Here is a 21,781-nt window from a genome sequence, read left to right as displayed (position 1 = left end):
CTGTATAGCCAATCAGATTAAAACCTGTATCTTTAGGGTACCAAATCCCTAGATTGGGGGTTCCCTTAAGATACCTAAAAATACGCTTAACAGCTATAAGATGTGACTCTTTAGGATCAGCCTGGAATCTAGCACATAAACAAGTTGCGAACATGATATCTGGTCTACTAGCAGTTAAGTATAAGAGAGAGCCAATCATACCTCGATACTTCGTGATGTCAACTGACTTACCAGATTTGTCCTGATCAAGTTTGACAGCAGTTGGCATAGGGGTTTTGGCAGGAGATGCTTCTTCCATTCCATATTTCTTCAGAAGATCCTTGATGTATTTAGATTGGCAGATAAAAATACCGTCAGGCTTCTGAATAACTTGAAGTCCTAGGAAGAAGGACAATTCTCCCATTATGCTCATCTCATACTTGCTCTGCATTAACTTAGCAAATCTCTCGCACAAAAGATCATTAGTAGAACCAAATATAATGTCATCGACATATACTTATACAAGAATTATATCATCCTTATGCTTTTTATGGAAAAGAGTTTTATCGATGATACCTCTGGTGAAACCATTTTCAAGTAAGAACTTGGAAAGAGTGTCATACCAGGTTCGAGGGGCTTGCTTCAGGCCATAGAGTGCTTTGAAGAGAAAGTATACGAAGTCTTCAAATTCTTTGTCTTCAAACCCAGGGGGTTGTTCAACATAGACTTCCTCTTCCAGATCACCATTCAGGAATGCACTTTTCACATCCATCTGATATACTTTGAAGTTGGAGTGTGCAGCAAATGCTAAGAACATCCTGATTGCTTCAAGCCTAGCAACTGGAGCATAGGTTTCATCATAATCAATTCCTTCTTCTTGTGAATAACCCTTTGCAACCAGTCTTGCCTTATTCCTCGTAACAATACCATCTTCATCCAGTTTGTTTCTAAAAACCCATCTAGTGCCAACTATAGATTTTCCTTTAGGTCTGGGCACCAGCTTCCAAACTTTCTGCCTTTCGAATTGATTGAGTTCTTCCTGCATTGCAGATACCCAATCTGGATCACTTAGAGCCTCTTCAACTTTCTTTGGTTCTATCTGAGACAAGAATCCAGCAAAGTTGCATTCATTCTGAGTTGCTCTTCTAGTCTGCACTCCTGTGTCTGGATCACCAATGATTTGTTCAACAGGATGGTCTCTACTCCATACCCTTTGTCTTGGCAGATTCAATCTTGATGATTCACCAAAATCATAGTTGTGTTGAGTGTGGTGACTAGTGGATCCACTTTGACTTACTCCCCCTGAGCTGATGTAGATTCTATTTGATGATCCTCCGCTTTGACCACTGTGACCATGATGATCATTTGTATTGTTGCCAATACTTCCTCCAGATGGTTCAGGATCAGCATTTCCTTCATTTGAATTAGGTTCCCTTATATCAGCTTCAGGTTGATCTTCTCCTAAATAGATGTCTTTTAAATTCTCAAACTCCAGAGAATCAGATTTATTTTCTTTTTGGAGACTTGGGAGCTTGGTATCATCAAATCTTACATTGATGCTTTCAATCAGCTTATCGTCATTGATCAGATAAACCCTGTAGGCCTTAGACTCCAAAGAATAACCCAGAAATATGCCTTCTTCAGCTTTGGCATCAAACTTTCCCAAATGCTCTTCTTTTAACACAAAGCATTTTGCACCAAACACATGAAAGTAACTCAGTGATGGTTTTCTGTTGGCCATTACTTCATAAGGAGTCTTATCCAAATCCTTGTTGATCAGGGTACGATTTTGAGTGTAGCAAGCAGTGCTTACAGCTTCAGCCCAGAAATAGATTGGAAGTCTTGATTGACTAATCATAGTCCTTGCTGCTTCAATCAAGGTTCTGTTCTTCCTTTCTACGACACCATTTTGTTGTGGAGTCCTTGGAGCTGAATACTGACTAGAGATGCCCTTATCAGTACAGAAGTCATTAAGAACAGCATTACGAAATTCTGTTCCATTATCTGATCTGATTGCCCTTACTGGCAGATCTGCTTCCTTTTCAATCTTCTTGATATGATCAATGATGACGAGTGCTGCTTCATCCTTTGAATGTAAGAATAATACCCATGTGTATTTTGAGTAGTCATCGACGATCACAAGAGCATATCTTTTCCTTGATATAGAAGGAATGTTGACTGGTCCAAACAGATCCATATGAATCAGTTGAAGGGGTGAACCAATATCAGTCATGCCTTTGCTCCTGTGTGATGCTTTCTTTGACTTCCCTTTTTCACATGCATCACAGAGTCCTTCTTGACAGAATTCTTTCTGTGGCAATCCTCTCACAAGTTCCCTTTTGACTAAAGAGTTCATAGTCTTAAAGTTCAAGTGTGAGAGCTTCCGATGCCATAACCAACTATCATCAGCAGAGGCCTTGGTGTAGAAACACTTGACCTCCCCCTTACTTGCTGAGTCTATGTCGGCTATAAACAAACTTGATTTTCTTACACCACGGAGGGTAAGATCCTTGTTCTTCCGGTTCTGGATTAAGCAAACTTCCTTCTGAAAGATTACGTCGTATCCTTTGTCACAGAACTGACTGATACTCAGTAAGTTGTGCTTGAGTCCTTCCACCAGAGAGATATCTTCAATGATGACATTTCCAACTTTCAGCTTACCATATCCCGTTGTAAAACCTTTGCTGTCATCTCCAAAGATTACAATTGGGCCGGTTCTCATCACCACATCTGTGAGCAGGGACTTTTCTCCAGTCATGTGTCTTGAACAACCACTATCAAGAACCCACACAACTTTACTTTTCCTTCCTGTGCCCTGCATTCACAAATGGATTAAACTTTCTTTGGTACCCAGACGTTCTTGGGTCCAGGTGATTTAGTAGAAACAGGATTATCAACAGAAACTGGTTTAACATGTGCTTGTTCAGGGGTGACTGGACTCTTCTCCTTTTTAGTCTTAGCAGAAGTGCTTTTAGACTTGGAGTTGGGAGTTTCCTTCTTCTTAGAAGGACTAGCAGTCTTTGCCACAGGGGCAACAGAAGGTGCAGACATATTCATATTCATGGTAGATGGTGCAGAAAAAGATGCATTCAACATGGTAAAGCATGCAGACATCATATTCATAGCACATAGCATGCAACCTACTCTACCACATGGCAAATGAACAGCATTCATGTTAACAGTATTAGGCATGTTAGAAACAGAATTATCTACTTTAATCACTTTACATGCATGAGTAAGATGATTAGTAGAATTGCAATTATTACAAACCTTTCTAGCATTAGAATTCCTAGAATTGGTGTTCTTAGGATCTAACTTGCCATTCCTGTTGTTCTTCTTTTTGTTGGAACTAGTACTTCCTAATCCAGTTTTATCTGAGTCATCTCTGACATGGGAATTAGAAGGTACATCTTGTGATTCCTGTTTTACTTGAGGCTTAACAACTTCCTCATTTTTCAACTCTTCCTTGATGACAAGGTCTTCTTCTATCAGAGGTTCTGTTTGTGCCATTCTAAAGATAGGGGTCTTGGTGTTCTTCAGAATTTTAGGTACATTTGTTCCTTCAGGAGCATTCTCAGTTCCTGCTGAAACAAATATGCCTTCATTCTCTTTTCTCTTCTTTCTTTTAGCTCTTTCTAAAGAACTATAGTCAAGGCCAATAGCAACCTTCTTATCAACCCTTTGACTATCCAAGATCTCTTTCTGTAGAAAAGCAGAATTCTGATAGGCCCTAAGCTTAGTTTCTAGGTCAGCAATCTGAGACCTAAGGGACTCCTCAATTTCTGCACTACACTTCTCCTTATTCTCTAGATATTCAATTCTGTCTTTAAGGTTAGTGTTCATGAGTTTCTCTAAAGCTAATTCATCTATTCTTTCTTCAAGTTTAGCTATCTTTAGAGAAAGACTACAGTTATCTGATTCTGAAGCTAATAAACTAGTGTGCAAGTTATACATCTCTTGACCTAGTTCATTTATAGTCTTTTTATAATCAGCAGTAGTCATGTCATCAACAGAAATTTCAGGAGATACCTGAGATGGAGATTCCTCGACAGTGTCAGCCATTAATGCAAATGCATAATTGCTCTGGACAGGTTCATCATCAGAATCTGTGTCATCCCAGCTTTTTCCCTCAGCAATGTAAGCCCTTCCTTTGTGCTTGGCCACCATTGCTTCCAACTTAGCTTTTAGCTTCTCATTCTCTTTCTTCAGATCCTCATAAGAATTCTTCTTATCATATGAGTTGCTTCTGACAGGAGCTGCTTTGGGTTTCCTGCACTCTGTTGCAAAGTGCCCTAAGTCATTGCAGTTGTAGCATCTGACCTTGCTCTTGTCATACATGTTTGGTTTGAAACTGCCAGTACTCTTTGACCCTGAACCTGAGTATCCTCCTTTACCCTGAAACTTGTTTCCTGAAGCTTTCTTGTACCGGGGGTTCTTCCTGAACTTGATATGCTTGAACCTTGCAGCCATATAAGCCATTGACTTATCTTCCAGCTGCTCCAGCTCTTCCTGAGTGTAGAACTCATCCTCCGGTTCTCCAGAAACTTCATCAATTTCAGCTTCCACAATCTCAGTATTGGTAGAAGGATGGTCAGATTTGATGGATGAACAATCACTCTGAGCAACAGTGTGATCATTGATACCATATTCAACTAATTGTTGATAACCAAAGTATGGTTGATCAGCAATAAGTGCAGTGGTCTTCTGTAAGGCCATACTCTTGGATTCTGTTGATCCACCACCATATATGATCTTTCTCTGTTCAAGTTCCATCTCAAACGTCTTCAGTTTTCCAAACAGCTTTTCCAAAGTCATAGTTCTGAAGTCGCTTCTTTCCCGGATGGTCTCTGTCTTTACAACTAGATGGGGTGGCATCACAAATGAGAACTTTCTGTTAATCTCTTTCTGTGGATAAGTCTTTCCATGCAGGGTGAGTTCATTCAACAACAGCATGAACCTCTCATAGATTTGAGAAATGTTCTCTCCAGGTATTGCCTGAAATGCTTCATATCTGGCAATTAGCATATCGTATCTGTTTTCCCTGACTTCTTCAGATCCCTCCATCAATGCCTCAATAGTGTCCCACATCTGCTTTGAAGTTTTCAGACTTAGTATCAGATGTGTCATTGTCTTGGTCATTGATTCAACAATTATGAGTTGCAGATTATGATCATGTGCAACATATTCCTTATCAGTGTCAGTGTATTCACTTTTCTCTTTGGGAACAGACTTCTGTGGAATACGAACACCATTTTCAACAGATTCAGGAATAATCTTCATAGGCACAAATGGACCATTTTCCAGAATCCCAATGAACATGGGATTAGCAACTCTGATGTACAACAACATCTTCATCTTCCAGTTGTTGTAGTCATCCTTGTCAAATGGAGGTACTTTGATTCCTAACTTGTGTGTCGATATTGTTATCAGATAAAATTACGATTGTACGGACAACTAGCTTTTCAGATTGGTTACGGATCTCAGATCTGTATATCGATCAGCTAAGCTCTGATACCAATTGTTAGGTCCAATCAGACGTAGAAGGGGGGGTTGAATACGTCGTACCAATTTCTTCGATTTAATTTAATTGCGGATAATCTTTGTTTTAGTCCATGTTAAATCAATCGTAAATAAATAACTCCAGCAAGTCGGGGAATATTCTTGTATTAGAAATAATCCTCGGGTGCTACAAATTCCAACACAAGTGTCGGCTGCAGAGACTACAATCACTCTATTACAAACTCTCGATAAATACGATCTTCTAATTTGACTCTCGAGAATGTGTATAGTGTGTGCACTTACAAAGTGTGTAGTTGTTTTCAAATGAAAACACAAAGCTCTATTTATAGGCTTTCCAATAACTAACCATGGTTAACGAGTTCGTCCTGGACGACTTGAGTTCGTCCTGGACGGATTCGTTTTATAAAAATAAAACTAACTCCTTACAGTAGTGAAAGTGGCAATTTGTATATACATATATATATATACATCACAAACTTGCGCTTGAGAAGTGAATATACATATATATGTATATGGTCAAACGTTGCGCTTCATGAGGGTCAAACATGGCGCCTCAACAATCCACTGTGATTTGTACTTGGAGAAAATCTTCAGGAAACACAACTTGCGCCAAGGGGATTAAGTGTAGAGGCGCAACATTTGACCGGGTCAAATGTTGCGCTTCTTCAGTGTTGCCCTTCCACTGTATGCATGACTTAGCCGTTTCTGAAGAGAGTGACCCAAGTCAAAGTTGGCGCTTTGACTTGGAGTCAAACGATGCGCCATTCCCTCCACTGTATGTATACTGATGAGTACTTAGACAGAAAAACCAAAGTTGCGCCTTGGAACAAGCTTTGGGGTCGCAACCTTTGACTTGGTCAAAGGCTGCGCTCCACCAGTGGTAACATAAGCATAGACTTAGAGAAATCTTCGAGTCATTCCATTTTGCACAAATTAAATATATACATATATATATATATAATTAATTGTGTTAAATTAATTACTTGAATTATTTAAATCCAAATAATTCACAATTAATACATATAAATATATATATATCTAATTAAAAAGTTCCTTTGGCAATATATCCTGGAGCAGCTCGATTGACTTGATCAATTAATCCGTTGATCGAATCCACTGAATACTTTCGTATGTCCTGACGTCCTGTGCACTGGTCTGGTTCACGAACGACTCGAACAGAAATAATTCTTTGAATCCTTTGCTTGATAATGTACTTGATCAGTCATTCCGGGTTAGGTGTTGCTTCGATAAATTTGATTATAAATAATCAAATTAAATATACTGGAATCTTCTGGTCTTTGATACTTGATCTTCAGGCAGTCTTGATAGCAGACACATTGAACTTTATTCTTCACTGAGGCTTGAACATGTTAATGAACTTCTTTCAGTGGACGGATGCTTGTCTCAGATATCTTGATTGTCTTTGTCTGTTCGTATCGAATCTCCAACCTGTAGATTCCTGTATTATACTTACGTATTGTTTCCTGTCCTTTGTTGTGTTGAGTTATCGTAATTACATTTATGTTACATTATGCTTTACAAAATTATATTTATATTGTCATTCAATAGTATAATTTTTTTAATGTATAAACCACGTAAACCGCATGAACCGCACCACACCGCACCGCAATTTTGTGGTGTGGTTTACGCGGTTTTGATATTACGCGGTGCGGTTGCGGTTTACGAATTTCCTCAAACCGCATGTGCGGGTTGGTTCGCGGTTTTAAGAAAAAACCGCACCGCCCGCACCGCGAACACCCCTAATCTCAGGTAACTTCCCTGAGATTGCATGTGTATGTGTGTTTTCAAGTCAAAATGATTCGAAAAGATTGTGCATATATAAAAGATATCAAAAGATTGTCCATATCCAGATCAAAACACGACTGTTTTATTAACAATATGAAGAAAGTTACATGAGATATATCTCACGTTCCTTGTTCTCTTCCAACATATACTACAAATTTTAGCAAGTAATTTCAATATTTCCTTGTTCAGACCATTTAGGGCGTCAAGGAATTATTAGTGAGACTATAATAACAGCAAACAAATTACTAATCAAATAAAATCATGAAACACTCAGCTAGTGTAACACATCAACTTTAACAATCAGAAATACAAAACACTAATACAAGCGGAAACCAAAACCTTCATAACGGTACAGTCCGCCAATTCCCCGAATCTGGCCATATAATCTCGCAACCCATCAGTTTCTATTTCCCACGGAATACCCAAAACCTAATCAAATAGAACCTCAACAAATAAATTACAAATTCACCGCAAAATGAACAGAACAAATGATCAAGATTATAATTACAGACAAGGCACTCACAACGAGCTTTCTGTTCGACATAATTGCCGATGAAATCAAGAAGACGGAAACGGGGAGAGAATAAAAATGTAGAAATGAGTTCTACCCGTGACAACTAGCTCTCAAAATCTCACAACAACTCTTTCTCTCCTCACACTCAAAGCATGCACACAATACACACCTCGTTCTCACACACAACTCCTTTCATCATATGCTACTAGGAAATATACACGCAAGATAATATGTGATTGATTTGAAAAAAGAATAATTAGATAAAATCAACATGAACTGACCGTCGATTAATGAAGATGTAAATTTAATATGAATACCTAGAAGCGCAACAATCTCTCTCCCGCGCTCTTTCTCTCCATCTAATACCTCCCCTCTTTCACGCGCCGTTCCTCTCAGCTCAGCCTTTATATTTCCTACCTCCCGTTTTTAATAAAATATTTGTAAATACAAGATACCCATTATTTAATTATTTAACATGTGAGATATAAAATTTGGATGTTAACCTTTTATATGATATAAATTCTAGGGCTTTTTTCATAAACAACCAAGTTTAAAAGTATTTTTATAAAAATACTATCACTTTTTAAAATAAATTGTAAAAATATTATGTTCCTGAAAATATATGCAGAAATACGGTGGTTGCATATGCAACCATATCTGCAACTGCTAGCAATTATATATGCAACCATAAATACAATTTTGTAAAAAAAATCGGTTGAAAATTATATTTATTTGCATACTAAGTTGCAAGTAATTACAGATGATTAAAATGTATACTCTTACGGGGCTGGTACTAATATAAAAAATAACCACAAAATCAACTAAAAGCAACCACAAAATCAATTAGAATCAAGCCTAACTTATTTCTGCATTGAGAGTTTTCTCTTCATATGGTACACTTGAATTACAGTTTGAAATGCCCATACCAAGATCTCAAACAAAACAAACCTTCCGTGCTCATATTCAGCCTCATCTTCTGTTCATACTCCCACTTCCGTCTCGCATTAGTGCACGAAGTTGCACAAAGGGAGTGAGGAAGAATTGATAGAGGTGATCGGTGGAGAGCCGTACCCCCTCGTCAGCGACGGATTGACTGGATCGATGGAGGGTGATGGTTTGACGAAGTAGAGAAGAGAGGGGAGGAAACACGAGGATTAATGCAAGATATGCATGTACAATGATTGTGTGGGTACGCGCCGTTTGTGGTTGCAGTCTCACCGCTTGGCGGCGGCGGTTGGAGGTAGAAAATTGGAAAAACAAAGTGAGGGGTTGAGTTGCGAAGAGATTTAGAGAGAGAGAGAGAGAGAGAGAGAGAGAGAGAGAGAGAGAGAGAGAGAGAGAGAGAGAGAGAGAGAGAGAGAGAGAGAGAGAGAGAGAGAGAGAGAGAGAGAGAGAGAGAGAGAGAGAGAGAGAGAGAAGAGTGAGAGGAGAGATTAGTAATAAAGAAATGAAAATGTTAAGGTAGTATTTTGACAATTTAATTGATTATATGTTACATAAAAGATAGTAAATTTGCAAAATTTAGAGAATTTAGTATATTTACTAATAAGATCCAAAAAATAGTATACTTCACAAGATTGGTGGTTCTTGGATTGAGATAAAGAAGATTTGTCTTGAATATAAGCATTCAAAGAACTCTACTAGTATGAGGCCTTTTGGGAGAAATCTGAAAATAAATCCGTACTGGTTTGAGCACGGCCTAGAGCGGACAATGTCATACTAATGCAGAGTTGACGGGTGTTGCGCGACCAACAATTAAGCCCACTTGAATGAGGAACTAAATAATTAACCCTAAGCTAACACTATACTTGAAGCCACTAAAATTATAAGTCATTATTATTTCAAGGTCTCCTAGTCTCTAAATCTAGGACGAAAAATGAAGATTTGTGTAAAGACAGAATTAATCGTGTAATTTGTTTATCAAGATTAGTGTGAAGATATTTTCATCGAACATAATGTCGACCGAATCCTCAAATCTGCGGTAAAATCCTAACAAGATTTTTGCAGGGAGTTCACACTATCACAAAAGCACAAAGAATTCGTATACACTCAAGGATTCTCGCATTGACATCCTGCTGGAAGTATACATACCCTTGCTTTTACTATTTTGTTTTTGGAAAAATAAATGCGGAAGATATCACCAAAGCTTGCTGCTTCTATGTTCACTTGTAGTGGTACCATATTTTACTTATATCAAAATAAAATATAAGATCAGGTTCCACATAGAACCTCTTAATTTTAGAACCTTAGAACCTTCATTAAATGACAATAATTTAATTCATGATTAATGTAAACTTTCTAAAATTATATAATTCAACCATATAACTTGTAGGCTTGTACTGCTGCAGTTGATTTGTATAAAGATGTTAAATACAAATTACTACTTCATACTGCTGCGGAACATATATTAATATAATTAGAAAATGAGTTTACAATGCAATGTTTTTGTAGAAAAATACAAATAACTACGTCATACTGCTGCGAAACATATATTAATATAATAGAAAATGATTTTATAAATTGTAGGAAAATACAAATTACTACGTATACTGCTGCGGAACATATATTAATATAATCGAAACTGATTTTACAATGCATTATTTTTATAGGAAAATGCAAATTACTACATCATACTGCTGCTGAACATGTATTAATATAATAGAAAATGATTTTATAATGCAATATTTTTGTAGAAAAATAAAATTTACTACGTCATACTGCTGCAGAACATTGCATTTAACAAGCAATTTGATTAGAAGGTAATAATTAAATTTTAATACATATAATTATTGCATTTAATGCATTCATTAATTACCTAGAGTCAACTAAAAAAGATATTAAATAACTAATATTTAATGCAGTATTTGATCATCACCATTGATTTAACATTAATCTAATGATTTTATATGAGTTCTAAGTTCTAATTTAATATGAGTTCTGATTTGAACCTCACCCTCATAATATATATAATCACGATTATGATATCGATCATAAGGTACTTCAAATTTATATTAAAGATTATTAATTAATATTTTCTATTTAGATTATGAAATACTATAATCAAAGTGTTAACTAAAGATGATAATTTTTGTAATGGTATCTACATTTTCTTATTCAGCCAAAAGAAGACGACGTACTTACGTGACTTTCTTATTAATAAAAAAGTATGCATTCGTCTTTAAAATTAGTTCGTACGAGTACTGCAGATCATTAAAATTCTTCCAGACTAAGAGAAGTACAAATTACATATATATATATTTCCAATCTTTCCGTTTTATTTGATTGTGTTATTTGTTTATTCAGATACACATGGTGATCGGGGAGTAGAATCGGTCTGCTGTCTGTGTTACGGTGTTAGTTTTCTTCACCGGGCCGCACTCGCCCGAATCTTACTGAATTAATGTAATCTTGAGGATTATGATCAACAAAAGCAGACCACGGGAACCAGATTGCGGCGAACCTGATCACCAGCAGAGGCAAACTTTCCCTCTTGGGCCTCCTCAAGCCTTCCGCCATCTTCCGAAACGCATCCCATGACATTTTCATATATGTAAACAGCAACCGCATGAAGTAATGTTCGTGCAGGTGTCCTGTAATTTCCTGCGTCATTAAGAATTCAAACAGTTATGATCAGTACACATCTTGACTTAGGGGTCATTTGACAAATCTGATTGAATAAAATATCTGAATAATCTGAATTGAGCTACTTTGTGAGTTACGTGACATCATTCCAAAACATGTTATAATTCTACCTAGATATATCCAGCTGAACTGTTGAGATAGAATTTTAAGAAGGAATGAATCAGCACTCTAACTGTATCGCTTAGCTCCACATACAAGATTACCGGGCCCAGCCCCAATGTAAAGAATTCACCGGGCCGGACGGAGTATATATATTTCATGATCAGTAGAAATGAAGTAAAAACTTGCAACAAAATCAAAAAAGGAAAAGAAGACTTGCATGTTAATAATTAATATAATTGTCTCACCTTATAAAAATAATGGCTGTCATAAAGGAAGCAGTTACCAAAGTGCCTGAACATCAACACAGAGTTATCAAGAGGAACCCTGGGCACAATATCATTATTGTAGACATATCTGTTGTACGTGACGCCAAACTCCTTAAATTTCTTCTTCATGTAGCGCCCGAAAGAAGAATTTCCCACCCGGGGTTGTCCAAAAGTATATACAGCCTCTAACTTCTCCAGTATCGAATCTTCATTGTGGAATGCCAACACTGCTGGGAATAGAACCGCTAATGCTCCACCAAGACTGTGGCCAGTGACTATGAATTTGGTCTTGGTGTTCTTGTTCAACATTTTCCTAAGCACTTTTCTTATTGTGTAATAAGCATATAAGTTTTGGCCTTCCTTGGCTTGGACAATTTCTGGCAAGGGCTGCTCGTCCTTGCCGCAACATAAGCTTGACAGCTTTTCTATCATGGACTGACAGTGTGGATTATCGTCGTTGTCGATATGTTGTGGCCAGGAGTCGCCCTCCTGCAAGCCCAGAGCTTTCATGAAACCATAGTGGATTTTGCCAAACTCGGGGAAGCTAAGCCAGGAGATATCAAAGTCAGTACACCATGCATTTGCATCAAAGGGCTCAGTGCCTCTAAAAGCCACTATTATCCTGTCGGGGTTCGCATGTTTGTCATGAAATATCATGGCTTGGGTAGTGTTTGACCCATGATCATCTGTTAATATTAAAAAACAATATAACTATCAATAGTAATTACATACAATTATGCAAATAGTAATTAATAAATTGCATATATGCAGTTGGTTCTCAGTTCTCACCATTGTAAAAATCATATGAGCCCAATAACTCCATCTTCATAAACAAGAAAATATGGTTAATATATACCAACACATTTCCTTCAAATTTATACTTATCAGAGACAAGTAATTAAGGAATCAAGCAATTCATCTACCTTCCATTGACCTTCGACAGCTGCCTTGACAAAATTTTTGTTTTCATAAACTACCTTTGAGGCCAATGCTGATAGCAATGGAAAATACTTGCTATTATCAGGGTTGATGTCTAAATCGACTCGTTTGTCAAGACATCCAATAGCAGACACGTAGCTTTCCGATTCTTTATCTAGCACCGGTAATTTCCCTAAATATATATTAAGAGGATTTAGTTACCTGTTGGAGTAGTAAGTGTATATACTTAATTAAGAAAGGGAACAGGAGAAGCACACATACAAAAATAGAAAAAACAAGAGACATATGTATAGATAGAATTAATTAACCTTGTAATTTGTTTATCAAGAGCTGTGTAAAGATGTTATCATTGAACATAATGTTGATCAAATCCTCAAATCTGCTGCCAACTCCTGAAAAGAGTTGTTCAATGAGTTTAAAGCACAGCTGCACCAGCACAGAAGCAGAAAGGATTCCTGGACGCTCAAGGATCTTCTTATTGACATTGGGGTGGAAGCTTATGATATTACGCTCCCTTGTGCCTCTTACTATTTTCTTAGAAAAATAAATGCTGAAGATATCTAAGACGCTTGCTTCATTTATGTCAACTTTAAAATATTTCCCTTTCCCTTTTGTTGTAGTGTTCGGCTCCATGTTGTATATATATAGGTGGTAAACTGATGAATGACAAAGTGCAGTCTTCTATCTTCTGTATTTATAAACTTTATGTAGGAATAATAATAATATTTGGATTGTTGGTTCAAATAGGCAAAGTACATATTCAACTGCATGGAAATCTTTTTAGTCAAGCAAAAGCAATTGAGACAAGAAAAGTATTTATATTGCTATTCTAGCTGAAATCTGATATATAATTTTGGAAATTTACTGAGATTTGTTTGATCACAGTGTACACCAATGTGTAGGCAACGCTGATAATATAAACATTTTGAGTTTTAGTTGTGTTTTTTCTTACAGTGGTAAAGCTTTACCGTATGGGCATGTAATGCATTTCTGCTCATGCTAATACAGGCAACTGATGATCATTAGGCGTAATAAATTTATTCTGAGCTGATAAGCAAAGCAACTAGGCACGGAGAGGTTTCTTTATTCCAACAAAGAAGTCTCTTGCGTTGATTGTGTTTATATTCTTTTAACAACTGTGTTTCACGTGCATGTCAACCAGGGTACGTTAAACTTCCAAAAGTTTTGATGGCTGATGTCTATGAGAACTCACACCCGAGCTTTTTCTTTCTTTTTCTACGCTATTATTATTAGTATTCAAACCTTTAATCACCAGTATTAATTACACAGACTTAACTATTGCTATTACCTTCTGTTTTTGTAAAGCTAATTCTGCTAATTTTGTAAAGCTACTAATTAACATAATTTTTTTATATGTAACTAAGACACAAATTAATAAAATCATCTCATATATTCCATTGTTGATGGAATTGAGGAAATGGAAGAGAATTCATTTATATTTACAAATTTAAAAAATTCAGTGTAGTCGAATGATAAGATACATCAAATCTTCACAAGCACATAGAGTATACAAAAGAATTGAATACACAGATTAGCCTAGCTAGTCACGAGTTGGCAATACACCAGATGATACCAACCGGGAAGCACTCACATAATTCTGGGGAAAATGAGCTGATATACCCGGCACCAAAACTCCTATCAATCTTATCACTCGAAGAAGAGCCCCTTCCTTGTAATCAGCTCCCCTTGTGTATGGAATGATAAAGCCTCTTGCAAGTTCCCAAATTGCATTTACCCTCTTTGGAATCGCATCCAAAAGCGAAAAGTAATTCTTGTTCGGCTCCTCTGCGACAATCTTTATCAACCACAAGCTCATAGTTAGACTTCTATTGTATATACTATACAATTATGAAGTTGTGCATGATGTGTGAGTGTAATTTTAGTGAAATTTATAAGATGATTACCTGTCCTTGATAAAAACTGTTAAAGTAGAGGCACTCTCCAAAGTGCTTGAACATAAAACTGTTGTCATCAAAAGGAAGCCTCGGCACAATATCATTGCAGTAAACAGTTCTTATATACCGAATACTGTAATTCTTCAATTGCTCTTCCATGAACTCCCCGAATTTCGCGTCTCCGACTCTCGGTTGCCCGAATGTATAAATCCCCTGCAATCTCTCAAGCAACAAATCCTCCTTGTGGAAAGCTAAAACGGCCGGAAACAGAATGGCTAATGCTCCTCCTAAGCTGTGGCCCGTAACGATGAACTTTGCGTTCTTGTTTGCTGCAAGGAGTTCTCTAAGCATGTTCCTGATGAAATAATAAGCAACTGGTCTGTCATCTACTTGTTCAATTTCTTTCGGGAAACCTAGACTCTTCTGTAAGCCTAAAGCTTTCAAGAAGCCCCCATGAACCTTTCCCACGCCGCAACGAAGCTCATACCACGAGAGATCAACGTCGGATGACCAAGAATCTGCATCAAATACCTCGGTACCTCTGAAAGATACCACAATGAGTTCTTCTTCGGCACGTGTATCACGGCATACGAAAGCTTGTGTGGTTGCTTTTTCTTGATAATCTGCAAAATTCACCTTCTATATCAAATTTAGTTTCTACAATTAATCTTCTAATAGTAAAGTGTGAGCAAGAATAAATATTAAACTTACCATTCCAGAAGTTAAACGAGCCCAAAAGTTCCATCTGCACAAATTGAATACACAGTATATTTAGGTTATTGATTTAGTTGCTGAATTTTTAAAATTATCGAAGCACTACAATTCATAGAATTAACATTTCGAACCGATAAATTTAAAGATTATACGTAGTATAACACCGGGAAAAGATGAATGGTATCTTCTCAGGATATTTAATTCACAAAATCAATACGATGACTATCCGATCGTGCTCAATACGATGACTATAGATGCTTAAACGTTTTATCAAAAGTTAAGATTCTGTTTAGACTATATATATACCTTCCAATGATCTCTAACAACTGTCTCAATGTTTGCTTTATTCTCATAAGAAACTTTGGCAGCCATAATTGAAAGTGCACTCAAGTATCTCCAATCTCCGGGTTTCATGTTTTTGTCTAGATCCACCCGCTTGTCCGTATATCCAAGAATTGAGAGGAAACTCACTGATTCTTTATTAGGCTCTACAACTTTCCCTGCACAGAGCAACAACTCATTGCAGTTAGATTAGATCGCTGCGCACTCTTAGTAATATATACAAATTTACATACAAGTGAACAAAGAAAGCAAACAACCTCGTAAGAAATTTTTAACCAGGCCAAGAAAGCCGCCATTGCTAGAAAATAAGTTGAGCCAATACTCCACCCCAGACCCGAACCGTGCCAAGGGTTTGGCTAATAAGAATAGTAATTTCTGAGCAACGATGGAAGCAAATATGATCCATCTATGACTTGAGCTTTCTTCTCCACTTCCTTCAGAACAGTCTATGAATTTTCTGTCCTTTAAGTCCTTGGAAAATATTATGTAAAACAGATCAATAAAACCTAAGTTTTCTGAATTTAGTAGCATATAATTACTGGCGAACTCCTTGCTGCAACTCCGAGCCATTACAAGTAGCGAATATATCACAAATGCAGAATGTACGTAAGAATATTATATAACAAATTTATAATTGTGAAATGTAACTAAGAATGATATGATGAATGTATGATGAACACGAGACATTCGTGTCTATATATAGTAATACGACACGAGATTAATTTAGTTTTATTTAATCGGAAGATTAATTATTAATCCCGGGGGCTTAGCCACAAAAATTAGACGATTTCTGAGTTCTAGGCTTCACCCCACGCGTTTTATTAGGGTCAACCAGGAAAAAATAGGATTCAACCATGTGGATTAGTCACATTATTTACTCCGTTTTGATTTACAATGCATGCATGGTAAATTGACTACGTTAATAATTTTGTCTTACAATAATTAGTTACCCCTTGATATTAACGGTTTGTTATTGAGCTAAATAAGATAACTGAATAGGAAACTAAATAATGAATTCAAGTATTTTTAGGTTTGAATAACCTCCAAATTAAACGAATTCTCATACTTTCGGGGAAGAGACTAGTTAACTAGAGTTCGAAGTTGTCAAAATGTGGTGATGATTATCTTGCTTTCTTCATTCTTCTTTATCTCTGACTACCGTTCACAGTTATTGAATGCAGCGTACGTTGTTGTTATCTTGTGAAACTGAAACTCATAGTTTTATTTATCTGTCCATATTAAACTGTACAAGGACGTTGCTTAATAGTGGTTTGTTTAGGTATCCTGCGGCAAGAGTTGTCATTTCTATCTGTAAGATATTTTCCACATGTTTATAATTAAAGAAAGAGAGAAGGAATCTTCATTATACACTTGCAGTATATAGTATTTCTTTGCTGCCGATATGACCATCTATTGTTAGTCTAACATGGCTCTCAGTGCTTCTTTAACGGTTTTGTAAGTAGGCAATAAAAACGCAGAATTCTATATACAGTTTTATTCAGATTAAAAATTTAATAGTAAATAAAATTATGTGAGTTGTCTGTAAAAAAAAAATTATGTGAGTTGAGACAGAATTTAGTATAAAACTTGAAAAATAGAATTAAATTAACATGATATATATATTATAGACAAATGTGACTATTACAAAGATATACACACATATAAAAGTTTATATATAATGAATTCTATGTTACAATTATTTTTTAACAATTAGATTAAATGCTACACTACATCTGATATATAAACATTTTAAAATTGTGATTCCAGTTTTATAAAATTTATATTTTTGGAACAATAAAATATTATCATGTATCACATTGATATTGCCTTTTGTGAAAAGTAAGAGGGCCCGTGCATTTTTGGTTTACAAGTTGTGCCATAATGTATATGATTAATAATTAAAAATATCATTTCATTATTCAAATGTTAACATTAAGTGGATTATAATTGTAGACATAAATGATTAATAGTGTCATTTTATTATTGATTTTTATATAGAGTACCATTACAAAATTTTACTAAATGTTCATATGCATAATTATTATTTGATAGATATAATTTAAATAAAAGAAATAAATATACACTCATTATGATTATTCAGAATTTCACGTGGTAAACAAACAAATTTAATTTCTCAAATAACTACGTTACTAATTAGCATTTTAAGAAAAATCACTCCACCAAGGTACTAGTAATAATGCGACTATCTATACCAATGTATAATAGTTAAATTCCTAACTTAAAAAATACAAAATTCTATTTTAATTTGAGTATATTTCATTTTATGAATATATTCTTTTCCAAGATTAACACATCTTATTATTTTTTAGGCGTGCCCGTCTGGTAGTTCAAGTTTTTGCAATCCACCTGAACAACATATGGACTTGATTCCTTGAAAGCATATATGGCGCATTTGGTATTGTGCCATCATCTTAAATCCACAACTTACGGTGTGTACCTAGTTCCATACAATCATGTCTTGACTATGTTTTAAAACATATTTATCTCGTTATGCATGACATCAATACAATGACGAAGTCTGAGTGTCTCCCTCTGAGAGCTCAAAAAAATGAAGAAAAGTGAGTCCAATTATGTATCACACTATAATCCTCATGTGTTCTTTAAGATGCCTTTCCTGAGGAAGGAAACTGAATCTGTTCACAAAATGTCTTTGCTATTATTCCTGAATGTCGAGATGTGACTGATCGTGTCTCATTTCTTCTAAACCATATACTCCTCCCAAGTGGATCATCCAACTAAAAAATATCGAGCGGTGCCATAAAAACTAGGTTTACCACCATGATTCTGTTGTGTGACCTTAACTTCTGTCATACAAACTGGACATGACAACTTGCTCTTATTAGACCACCCACTAAGCAATGCTAAGTGCAGGGAAGTCACTAATTGTCCACATTAGTGTTGTCTTCATCATAACATTTGAATGTGAAAACCTATCATATATTCCTTATCCGATTTTCCATAATAGTTCTAATTCATCGATTAGTGGTCGAAGATAACATGAAGGTCTTTTGTCGGATCGTGCAGTCCATGTATGAGAAGATGTATAAACATGGATGGAGTATTCGTGCACACATAGACGGAGGAAGGTTGTACGCAACAATCACAACACGCTATACAATATATCCTTTGCATGTGCATCACGAAAAGGATCAAATGCATTAGTGGATAAGCCGATTCTAGCATTTCGAATCTCCTTTGCAAATTTAGGGAATCTACCATCAAACTGCTTCCACTCATTTCCATCCGCGGGGTGAGATAATTGACCTTCAACTACTTTGTTGTGGTGCCATCTCATACATTCAGTTGTGAGATTTTCTTTTTCTCTGAATCCTTTTGCTCCTCGTATCGACTTTGTATGACCGAGTTTGGTTATATCACTAATTATGACTCAAGGTGGTCGAATATATAAATATGACCGAGTCTGATCATATTACTAATTATGACTCAAGGTGGTCGAATATAAATTATGATCGCTAATTGTCAAACTTGTAAATATGACAAGAGTCGGTCTGATCAATAAATACGATCAAAACAGGTCAAGCCCAACTTTCAAAAATTTTGAAATATTTTGCAGATTATTTTCCGCTAAAAAAATAAATATGACCGATTTTATTATTGATCAAGTCTAGTCAAAATCTACCGAAACCGAAACTTGTCAAACCCAGTTTTCAAAAACTCTAAAATATTTTGCGAGAAATTTCCGGCATAAAAAATAAATATGACCGTTTTTATTATTGACCGAGTCTAGTCAAATTTTGTTACGTCATCATAAATTTTATTGGAGGAAAAATTTGCCATCAAAATTTTGTGGGTCCCTCATTATAAATATGATTAGATAAATATGACCGTCATTTAATATGACCGTGTTTACTAATATTTAACGACAATCAAATTTATTTGGTCATATTTAATTTTGACTTGTGCATTTAGGGATTTGACCGTGAATATGACCTACAACAATCATATCTAAAAATGAATGACATAATTATACGTGATATACAACTTAGTCCACGAAATAGATGAAGGGAGTATATAACTACTACTTCTCATGTTTTAGGGTTTATAAACACCAAATTATTAACAACATTTGTTTGATAAATGCTTAAACTTTCAACGAACAGTTAATCAACTAATATTGTTGGCAGTATGAAGTTAGTCGGTAATGACATTTTCTACAATCATGAGAACTTGATGTACGATTTCATATTTGCAAATAGGGGTGTTCATGGGTCGATTTGGATCGGTTTTATCCGAAACTCTAACCCAACACATTATATTCGATTTTAATAATTTCTAACCCAATTAAACTTTGGTTTAAATTTTATCGATTTGGGTCAGTTAAAATTTAGTTCGGTTTGGTTCGGGTTGGGTTGGCTAGAATACTTTTTTATTTTTTACGGTTATATTATTTATTTGGGTCAGTTAAAATATGTGAGTTCTGATTGATAATGTCGTAATTTTTGGTTAACTGCAGAGTAAGCCTCCATCCATCTATCATGTTCCACTACAAAATGAAACAACAAATGCATATTTCACCAGTCCTAGTGCCGTGTACGCTACAATACATAAACTCATATAAATATATGTGTGTTTTCAAAAATAGACAATAGACTCTTAAGTTTCAAAAATAAATAATAGATTATGAAGTTTTAAAAATAGATAATAAATAATATAAGTGTCCAATATTCTATGTAAATTACATCAAAATAGGGATGTAGTGCATAATTAAATGTCGGGTTGGGTTGGGTCGGTTTAAAATTAATAAAACTTTAACTCAACCCATTTAATTTGTTTTTTTTTATTTGCAACCCAATTAGATTTTGGCTTTATTTTTTTTCGGGTTGGGTTAGAGTCGGGTAGGTCGGTTAGGTCGGGTTTTGAAACCCATGAACACCCCTATTTGCAAGCTCCTCCGCTTTGTAACTGTATATACATATGCTGTTAGAGCATCTCCAACCATAAGAAATCCTTAGCTAAAAATCTAGTTGGCATTACCAAAATTAAAAAAAATAGCCAACCGTGTGAAAAAATGTCACTCGAACCACAGTCATCCATAATTATAATCATCCCTCTATGGATGACTATATTTGTCAAACCACTACAGATCTGTAGTGAATTCCACATCATCTCCAACAATTTATTTTCCTTCTTCCCACTGATTACAAATTATTTATTACCATATTAAACTGATATATTCTATTTATAACAATTTAAATATTAATTACATACTATTTATAAATTATAACCAATCAATATAGCCAATATCATTGAAGCACAATGTCTTACGGGTTCAGTAAATTTTACATAATGTCTTGCAGGTCCAATTTAGCCCACGATTATAGTCAAGTTCATTGGAGATGCTGTTAATTGATTGGTATGTATATTGTCCCGGGGGTAGGTTATTTGTAAGCCAGTCTAGAATTAGTGAGCGGCCATTATGCTCTACAGTGGTACTTTATCTCTTCGGAGAAGTATTATGCTAAAAATAAATAAGTGATGTTCGTTAAAAAAATTATTAATTTGACTATGAGTCATAATATTATTAAATATATATAAATTTTTTGAATTTATACTGCATATAAATATGATAGATAATTATTTAAAAAATTGAAATTTAATAAAAATTTAAGCTTTCATGTCATTTATTGTCATGTTTTTAGTAGAGAGAAAGATAATTGGCGGAAATAAAAAATGAGACAAGTTGGCGGCGGCTTCGCTTCATAACTAGCGTCTCTTTTTGTGCTTCTTTTTCGTTTAAGAGGGAATACCGCCCCCTTGTACAGTACTACTGCATTATAATAAGCTAATAATATGTTTCGTAGCAATATTAAAATGTTTTTTGATTCATGATTGATTAGTTCAACTAATAAAAATTAGAATCTCAAATTTATATGCTAATGTCTAAATTAATAATTTTGTGATATGAAATGGAACTTTAATTTCATTTGGCGGTATATCATTTCCTACACACTCCGTGTTATTATTATTCTCGTACCTCTCATTCACATTTTCGATTTTTA

General features: G+C 35.4%; 2 protein-coding genes and 1 pseudogene across 2 annotated transcripts; all 3 read right to left on the bottom strand.

The window, feature by feature from the left end:
- LOC108213723 (uncharacterized) overlaps positions 1–7,849 on the bottom strand; it is a 44,836-nt pseudogene extending 36,987 nt beyond the window's left edge.
- Positions 7,850–11,074: 3,225 nt separating this feature from the next.
- Positions 11,075–13,415, bottom strand: LOC108213611 (triacylglycerol lipase OBL1). Its single transcript, XM_017385420.2, has 5 exons — positions 13,077–13,415; positions 12,753–12,940; positions 12,619–12,652; positions 11,809–12,515; positions 11,075–11,419 (listed from the first exon to the last, which is right to left on the bottom strand). The coding sequence occupies exons 1-5, from the start codon at positions 13,399–13,401 to the stop codon at positions 11,174–11,176; spliced, it is 1,500 nt and encodes a 499-aa protein (XP_017240909.1). The 5' UTR covers positions 13,402–13,415; the 3' UTR covers positions 11,075–11,173.
- Positions 13,416–14,160: 745 nt separating this feature from the next.
- On the bottom strand, positions 14,161–16,430 carry LOC108214087 (triacylglycerol lipase OBL1). Its single transcript, XM_017385876.2, has 5 exons — positions 15,998–16,430; positions 15,705–15,898; positions 15,396–15,429; positions 14,694–15,307; positions 14,161–14,584 (listed from the first exon to the last, which is right to left on the bottom strand). Exons 1-5 carry the CDS (start codon positions 16,308–16,310, stop codon positions 14,330–14,332), a joined length of 1,410 nt encoding a protein of 469 aa, XP_017241365.1. The 5' UTR covers positions 16,311–16,430; the 3' UTR covers positions 14,161–14,329.
- Between the last annotated feature and the right edge of the window lie 5,351 nt (positions 16,431–21,781).

This window comes from Daucus carota, chromosome 3 (genome assembly GCF_001625215.2).
Source record: "Daucus carota subsp. sativus chromosome 3, DH1 v3.0, whole genome shotgun sequence".
Lineage (NCBI taxonomy): Eukaryota > Viridiplantae > Streptophyta > Magnoliopsida > Apiales > Apiaceae > Daucus > Daucus carota.
Note: the sequence above shows the minus strand (reverse complement) of the source record. Positions and strands in the feature narration are given on the sequence as shown.

Coding starts and splice junctions, on each gene's coding strand:
- LOC108213611 (XM_017385420.2), bottom strand. CDS start 13,401: ATGGAGCCGAACACTACAACAAAAGGGAAAGGGAAATATTTTAAAGTT. Junction 12,941..13,076: donor CTTGATAAACAAATTACAAG/GTTAATTAATTC, acceptor ATATATATTTAG/GGAAATTACCGGTGCTAGAT. Junction 12,653..12,752: donor CTGTCGAAGGTCAATGGAAG/GTAGATGAATTG, acceptor TTGTTTATGAAG/ATGGAGTTATTGGGCTCATA.
- LOC108214087 (XM_017385876.2), bottom strand. CDS start 16,310: ATGGCTCGGAGTTGCAGCAAGGAGTTCGCCAGTAATTATATGCTACTA. Junction 15,308..15,395: donor CTCGTTTAACTTCTGGAATG/GTAAGTTTAATA, acceptor TGAATTTTGCAG/ATTATCAAGAAAAAGCAACC. Junction 14,585..14,693: donor ACAGTTTTTATCAAGGACAG/GTAATCATCTTA, acceptor TGGTTGATAAAG/ATTGTCGCAGAGGAGCCGAA.